Source organism: Lissotriton vulgaris, chromosome 12 (assembly GCF_964263255.1).
Source record: "Lissotriton vulgaris chromosome 12, aLisVul1.2, whole genome shotgun sequence".
Classification (NCBI taxonomy): Eukaryota; Metazoa; Chordata; class Amphibia; order Caudata; family Salamandridae; genus Lissotriton; species Lissotriton vulgaris.
The window spans coordinates 738,544,113-738,552,857 of NC_141700.1; the positions used below are offsets into that span (position 1 = coordinate 738,544,113).

At 42.8% G+C, this 8,745-nt stretch overlaps 1 protein-coding gene across 1 annotated transcript in view; it reads left to right on the top strand.

The window, feature by feature from the left end:
- Positions 1-8,494, top strand: part of LOC147678466 (extracellular calcium-sensing receptor-like) — a 35,700-nt gene extending 27,206 nt beyond the window's left edge. The window contains exons 4-6 of the mRNA XM_086945645.1: positions 585-812; positions 2,820-2,943; positions 7,569-8,494. Coding sequence (XP_086801771.1) covers positions 585-812; positions 2,820-2,943; positions 7,569-8,494 — 1,278 coding nt within the window. The remainder of the gene's footprint in view (positions 1-584; positions 813-2,819; positions 2,944-7,568) is intronic.
- The last annotated feature ends 251 nt before the right edge of the window (positions 8,495-8,745 follow it).

Here is an 8,745-nt window from a genome sequence, read left to right on the forward strand (position 1 = left end):
ATCATTCTTTTGCTCATCATGCCACCCCAGGTTAGACCTGGCCATATGCAAATCAGTCTTGACCCTGTACCTCATGGGAACAGTCCAGCCCGAACTGCCAAGCCAGGTCCTCCCTGGACAGGAAACAAGCATCCTAGGACTGGTTTCGGGGTTTCACCCCTCTTCAGCCAAGATAGCTTGATTCCAGTGGCACAGTGAGCCCAGAACCCACATCTGGGCATATCTGGCGCGAGAATTGGTCATTTATTTTTAAAGATGGACAGAATGCAGAACAAATCAAAGCATTTGCCCCCAGTCAAGAGATCTGGGTTAAATCCATCATTCTTTTGCTCACCAGGCCACCCCAGTTTGGACCTGGCCATATGCAAATTAGTCTTGACCCTGTGCTTCATGGGAACAGTCCAGCCCGAACTGCCAATAGATTTTAGCATGTCATCTAGCTTTACATGTGTAAATAGCTTCATGAATTGGACCCCAGTTCTCTAGTTACTGAAGTAAGCCTCTACACCACCACACCTCATCACTTGTGTTTTCGCAATAAATTTTGTAAGTAAATGGAAATTGCCTTTCTGTTTCTATTCTAGCTTCTCCATTACATGAAGCGCGTGAACTTTAAGAACAAGGTTGGGGAGACCGTATCATTTGACACACGTGGCAATCAACCTGCCCTCTATGACATCATAAACTGGCAGCGCGGCTCCGATGGTGCCATCCAGTATATCAAGGTCGGGCTCTTCAACACCTTGGCACCCAATGGAAAAGAGCTCTATGTTAACGGTAGCGCCCTCTTGTGGATAAAACAGGGTAAAGAGGTAGGTAGTCACACAGCAAACGGAAGGATTCAGCTACTTGTATTAAACTGAACAAGAATAAACTCATATTGCATGAACACAAATTCGCCAAAACTGAAGGTTTTGCATATTTTAGAGAATTTTCCATAGGACAGTTAGTGCTGACGACTGCACGTTTCACAATAAAACAAAATGCACATTTTCCCTTATTTGCCCATTAAAGCATATGATTACAAAGATTTTCTGATTTTTGGAACCACAATTACATATAAAAAAGCTTGTATTTGTGGAAAGAAATAATTATTTACAGACCCTGATAATTTTTTGTTTGGCGGAGGTGGTGCATTTAGCCAAATATTGAGCTATTGTTTTGGGTTAAAACGTGAGTTATTTCTGGCAATGTGAAGCTAGTTTTCTATGAATCATTGCTCCTTTCAGCAACAACGCAAAGCAAGTCTTTGAGGCTAAAACGTGTGTAGACTGTTTCAGAATATCCTAGTTGCTTTTTGAAGTCTAGAGCTGTAGGGGGCATATTTAGCAATATTTATCGCTAAATAGGCTTAGCGACGATTTTTTTATCGCTGAGCATCGCCGGAAATAATTGCTGAGATAACGTGCTATTAGCAACGTTTATCTCCAAAGCGATACATTTTCCGGCTATAGCGGCAAAATGCGTGAATATCGCTGAGGATAGAGCGATATTCACGCATTAGCGACGAAATTGTCTTAGCCATGTTATCCACCTTCCATTGGATAACATAGCTAAGAACTGGTCTGGGCAGGTGTTAGTTTTCGGAGCGCTACGCCTGCCTTGCTAATAGGCGATAGCGACGTTAGCGACTGCTTTCAGTCGCTAACAGGTTGGGTACGCCCACTTTGCATGTCATTAGCGATAAATATCGCTGACATGCAAAGCGGGCCCCAAACCGCTCGCTATCGCCTACAAGCTGTCGTTAACTGCAGTTAGCGACAGCTTGCTTATAGGTCGATAGAATTATCGCCGCTTAGCGGCCAAAAACGGCAGCTAAAGCGGCGATAATTCACTATTGCCTCCCTTGATAATATGCCCCTAGGTTTGGAATAACCCAGTACTGCATTTGAGTCAGTGGTTGCTTGTGGGTGCCAACGGCACTCATTTTGGGGGACTGGCACATTTCTTCCCTCTTCAGATCTAGAGAGAATAAAATAGAGAAAAGAAAGAGGAGAAGAAAGATGGAAAACAGTGACAAAGCAAGAGAGCAGGCATGAAAAAGAGCATGCAAGAGTGATATAGGGGGGTTGTGTCTGCTGGTGGGTTTTATTTGGATGAAGTGGCACTAAGAATTTGCCCTTCTGGTGTTCAGTACCCTGACATTCAAAAGCACAAGTGGTGGGCTTCTAAAAAAAAATGTGGATCCCGGCATTTATTCTTTTACACATTAAGCAGTGGTATATGTATGATGCCTGAACGTGTGAGGATCCTATGTCCTGTGCAGCAACTCTAGTGTCTGAGCCTATCAGACTTGTCTAACCTGAGGACTAGTTCTCTTGCCCATGTGCTGAGACTGAGACTTATCTAGCACATTTAATTTTCACACCCTATCCATTCCAAGTACAGTTTCAGGCATAGCATACGACTCAGAATCTACCATGAATTTCCCTTTTCAAAACTGTTGGTAAAAGAAATGTGGCTTTTTAGAAAATATATTTGGAAATTCTACTGTAAAATGCACAATTTGGTGTAATTCTATCAAATAGTTTTTCAGTGTAGAACCCCCTCAAGGAAGACCAATGTCTTAATTTGCTCACATGGTGAAATATACATCACTCTGCTTTTAAAGTTATCCAGCCGCTGGAGGCACAGACCTGCTGGAAGGCTTCTTAGAGAGGACTTTAAAATTATATCTTGGAGAACAAGGTTGAGAAACATGCAGAAGGCAGAGAGAGGACCTGCAACTTTCAGTATCACTGACTTAAAAACAGAAATGTAAACAAGTTGGCTTGTAACTGTGACATCGAGTATCTCTTAAAGGCTTTTCTTTTGCTAAGGTTCCTCAATCGGTGTGCAGCGAAAGCTGCTTTCCTGGCTCCCGAAAGGCAGCACAGACAGGGCACTCATCCTGCTGCTTCGACTGCATAATGTGCCCCGAAGGGGAGATGTCAAAAGAGACAGGTAAGTATTTGCTGTTTAGTTTACTTCATTGTCTCTTTTTTAAGCTTGCACCTGGAGCCAGGGTTGGATTGGGATTGAAAATCGGCCCGGGCACGCCCCCCCAAAAAAGCGGCCGACATTTGCATAATCACTCCTCAAATCACTGCTTTGGCGTAATCTTTAAAACAAAAACTTTGGGGGGGGGTGTAAAAAAAAGCATACGTTAGTTTACAGTGGTGAAACAAGTGAGGCCACTTCTACTCAGGCGCCTTCCCCCACTCAGTATGTGCACACATTAATGGGCCGGCCAGCGAGACAAATGGAGTGACACCTCTGCCTGTTGCAAAACGGAGGTAACGAGCGCCCATCTGCCCCTAGAAAGGCCACTCAGACACCCACTGGCTGTGCTTGAACAATAGAGACAGCGCCCAAAGTGGCCCCCAGACTGCTAAAAAAAGAGACCCACAGCAGGAACTCGGACACCGGCCCCTCGGGCATTTGCCCGAATGCCCGCGTTACCAATCCCACGCTGCCTGGAGCTCAGAGAACCCTCAACTTCAATTTTTTTTTTTTATGGAGTTGTATATAGCGCAAACTTGATCCGGTATCGGGTATCAGAGCGCTTTTCATATCACCAGTTGTGTTACATGAGGACGCATTCATTTTTGTTAGGCACATGGTGATTAAATGATTTGCCCAGAATCTCAGGATGTTCAGCGTCATTGCCGAGACTCAAACCCTGGTTCCCCGGATTTCGAAGTCGACCGCCTAAGCCGTTAGACCAACTCCTCTCCCCCAGAGTGATGGCTAAGGGCCTTTAAATTTGAACTGGCATAGGCCTTGCTTGATCTATTTGAAGGCCTTCTGATATTCAGTCTTCATGTAGAAATACCAGTGTCCTTTTCACTCCTGTGTTGAGTATTTGCATACCTCGGAGGATGTGACAAGTACGTCTACTTCCCTTAAATCACTTTTTATTCAGACAGCCTACAAAAACGCCTTCTACATTTGACGCGCCATGTTGTATTCTGCGTGTAGCCATGTCAAGACATTGTAGGCGTCCACACTGGGGGAATATTATACTACGTGGATGTTAGAACTGGGGTTTCGTTTTGGCAGGGTAAGCTAGATACATAATAAAAGATAACCTGTGATCAACCTCTGGTAGCTTGGCAAAGAGCAATCAGGCTTATCTAAAGAGGTAATGTGTAAAATATTTGTGTAATAGACACACATGCAGCAACACAATGAAAACACCACACAAATACCCCACACAGGTTAAGACACTTAGGGCCAGATGTAGGTAATTCATATTTACCGACTCTTAAATACCGAATTTTACCGATTCGGTATTTAAGAGTTGGTAAATATGAAGGGGGGAGATGTAGGTATTACAGATTCTGTAAATACCGAATCATTAAGATTCGGTATTTACCGAATCTGTAAATACCGAATCGGTATTGCCCATTGATTCCTATGGGCCTTAAAGCCCATAGGAATCAATGGGCAATACCGATTCTGTAATTACAGAATCGGTAAAAACCGAATTTTGCAAGGGTGCAGGGGTGTCACTTTGACACCCTCTGGCACCCCAAAAATAGGGGTGTGCGCCATGTGGCACACAGACATGCCCTAAGGGCATGTCTGTCTGTCACATGGCTAGGTGTGCATGCACACATGTGCATGCACACCTGAATTCGGTATTTTAACACCCAATTGGATTAGGTGGTAAAATACCGAATTTGTAGGGCCTTTGGGACTCAGAAGAGTCCCACCTACATCTGGGAATTACCGAATCGGTAAAAATACCGATTCGGTATTTTACAGATTCTGTAAATTTACAGATTCGGTAAATTTACAGAATCTGTCAAATCTGGCCCCCTACATCTCAAGATGCCAAATACCGGTCGGAAACGGCCGAATTCGGCCGTTTCCGACCGGTATTTGCCGCCTACATCGGGCCCTTAGATTATACTTTCATGAGTAAAACAAGACCAAAACACCACAAATCCAATAGGAAGAACTGGAGTTCTGCAGTTTTAAAGAATAAACAAACGTATAGTGCTTAGAGTCATAAAGTTTCAACCGGTCACATCTGATTGTGCTTGACCGGGGTAAATCCAAAGTTCAGGCTGACAGTGATGGAGGGCAGGCTGGCTACAGGACACACGCCGGTTTCACTGAAAAAATATCTTGGTTGGAGCAAGCATCAAAGTCGAAGTTTAGTTGCATCAGTTCTGATCTGGGCAGACGATAAGGACTTCATCGAAGAACCCCTTTACGATGCAGGCGCTGCGTCTTTGTTGAATCTCATTGTCCGTTGATGTTAAGCTGCGCAGTCCATTAAAGCAGTGTCGCTGATAAGCTTGTGCTTTGCCGTCGAAGGGCAATGCATCAGTTCACGATCAGAATTTAAGGCTTGGCAAGGGGTTTGAAATGACAAGTGGAAGTGGCAGAAAAATTCACACTCAGGCCTTGCAATGGCAGGCCTGAAACAGGCTTGAAAGGCTACTTGTGTGGGTGACACAACCAGCTCAGCTGGCTCACTAGTACCGTCTAGATTACAGGTCCTGGCTATGTGGTATACCACTTTCCAAGAAATGTATAAATAAACTAAATATGGCAAATGGGTTTCCCCAACATCACCATGTTTAGTGGAGCAGCACATACACTTTAGCATTGGTCAGCAGTGGTAAAGTGCTCAGAGTTCTAAAGCCAACAAAAAGATACAGCCAGAAGAGAAACTAAGCAGGCAAAACATTTGGGGGGAGACCACTCTAAGCATGACAGGTCTAATAATGGACCAAGGACCATATTCCTTTATCTACTGCATGCATGTTAGGGGACCACCAGGTGCACATTCACATTTGCAATAATGTTATGATCCCCATACCCCCCACTCCTCTCCCCGAGCTCTCTGTTGGCATTCCAGAGCTTAACAATCCCTTTCCTCTATAGACATTTATTTCCTACATAACTTCCAGGTTTTCTTGATCAGCACAGTGGGATAGTTTATACCCCTCTCAACTGCTCCACTTGAGTAAATAATGATTGAGGAGGGTAGATGAGATATAATAAACGAAAAAGATATTCTGCAGGTATAATAACATGATGTCTAGTTATTGCAAATTTAAATAATTTTTGCAAGTCCATTAATCAGCAACATTTACAAATAAATGAAATACACATCAGTAATCTGATTCAATTGTCATGCATTTGGAACTTGATGAAACACATCAATGATTGCTTCAGCACCCACATTGTGTTTTTTTTATTATATTCTCATTACTAGGCACACTCAAAGTATCCTGCTGGTTTTGAATACAGTAGAAACCCCAGTTAAAAAAAATAAAAAATACAGACATTCAATGAAAAGGAATCAGGAAATATACACAAATGCATTTGAGGTTTGATAACCAAGTATATTATGTATTTATAGAAATTCGAACAATTCTGAGTGAACTAACAGCGATGAGATTACACAGCCCTGTGTCCTGATGACTTTGTTTTTTTTTGTGATACATTTTCAGTCTAACAGTGTGTGTGCATACATACACATATTCCATATATAAAAAAGGTAATTTTAATTTCATTTTGATATGTGGTCATGTGCACCACATGGAACGGTACCCAAATGTGGTTCCTTCGTGTTGGTTGTTATGTTCACAGTATCACTTGGTGTTAGAAGACACCAATCTAATCACATAGCCCTTTGAGCATGCTTTTCATGGGAGTAAAATCTCCATTCATGTGTGAAAGCGTGAGGTATCATTTGCATGATGAGAAAGTTCTAGAGAGCAGGGTATGTCATGATTTTGCCTTTTTTTTAGATTTTGTAGTCACCAAATCCATGATGGAACCTGTGTGGATGCGTGTTGGAGCTGTCAGAAAGGGGCTGATGATGCCACCTTGGCTATGTAGATTGTATCCTTTTAAGTACTAGACAGTCACTTTCTGAGCAGTCGTCAGAGAATCTTACAAATATGCGTATAATGCATAGAAGGCCAGTGCAATGCATTACCACAAGTACAATGTTATAGGCACAGTTCAGTTCTCAAAGAAAATCAACCTTTCATAAAGGTTTGAGTGGCTGTTCAGACAACCTTTTGTCAAGGCCACTACAGTTCCTTATGCACGATGGGTAGTAATGAACGTATACACACATTCACACAATGCAATGGCAAGTAAATCTCCCATAGGTTTTCACATGTTTATGATATGTGGAATTAGCAGCATTAACTATATGCTTCAGTCCCTTCCAAGCTGAACAGATCAATGAGGCAACGTCATTACATTTACTGTCTTTCACATCATGACAATTTTATGATCAACTCATACTGCTAACCACTTCAAGATAACACAGTCAGCTCACCCATCTTTGGTTAAAATATGTGGCTTGTGTGTGTGACAGGAAACAAGTTAATCTGCTAAAACAACTGTGACAACAACTTCATGATACTTGAGACAACACGTTTCTTTCAGTTGACAAGCACATTTACTTCCACAGTGTTTTTTTCTGCATGAATGGTATTGTTTTTCAAAGACCCTTTGGTATCACAAAGAGCATATATAGTTTATTCTACTGTTAGAAAATGTAATTCCCTAACCTAAAATGTCTTATCTTAAACGTCTGCTGTCTTTTTCAGATTCCAGTAATTGTTGGCCATGTCCAAGTGACCAGTGGCCCAATAAGTGGAGAAGTGGTTGTGTTCCAAAAATAATAGAATTCCTTTCCTATGACGAGCCCCTGGGTACCTCACTGACTGCCACTGTGATACTTTATGTCCTCATGACTGTAATTGTTCTGTGCTTCTTTGTTAAGTACAGAGAGACTCCAATCATTAAAGCCAACAACAGGACCCTCAGTTATCTCATCCTTGTGGCCCTCATGATGAGCTTCCTTTGCTCTTTCCTCTTCATTGGAGAACCTCTGACAATAACCTGCATGTTTCGTCAACCTGCATTTGGCATCATATTTGTGATCTGTGTGTCCTGCGTATTGGCCAAAACCATCATCGTGGTGATCGCTTTCAATGCTACAAACCCCAACAGTGATATAAGGAGGTGGTTGAGTCTGTGGGTTCCACTGATTACGGTATCTGGTTGCACAGTTTTTCAAGTCATAATTTGTGCTACTTGGTTATTACTGTGCCCTCCTTTCCCTGTTAAAGACATGACATTGAAGACTGGGACCATCATCTTCCACTGCAATGAATGTTCAGAGACAGCCTTCTGGTGCATGATGGGCTACATGGGTTTCCTGGCCGGTGTCAGCTTCACAGTGGCTTCTTTTGCACGAAAGTTGCCTGATAGCTTCAATGAGGCTAAGTGGATCACAATCAGCATGATTATCTTTATCAGTGTGTGGGTGTCATTCTTTCCGGGCTACCTAAGCACGCAGGGGAAATACATGGTGGCTGTGGAGGTCTTTGGAATTATCTCTTCCAGTGCTGGCTTACTCACCTGTATATTTTTCCCAAAGCTCTACATTATGTTTCTGAGACCTGAACTAAACACTAGAGAACATCTGCTAGAAGGATCATTCAGTAGGAAAAGGAAGCCAACATTTTAGACACCGTCGAAGACTTTGCCTATTGTCGAGGCAGATTTATTAAAATGTAGTGCAATGCAGTGAAAATCTACCACAGTTGGTGCAATGAGTTGTGCTAGTGGAAGCGAGCAGTGCAGAGCCTCTTCCAGTAGCACAAGGGGTGCTGCTCTCTTCCCCTTCTCTGGTGCTGCCTAGTACCACACAAACACCTTTGCACTGCAGTGGGTGATGTCTACTGTCGGCTTTGTACTGGAATGACACCCTTCTAGTAC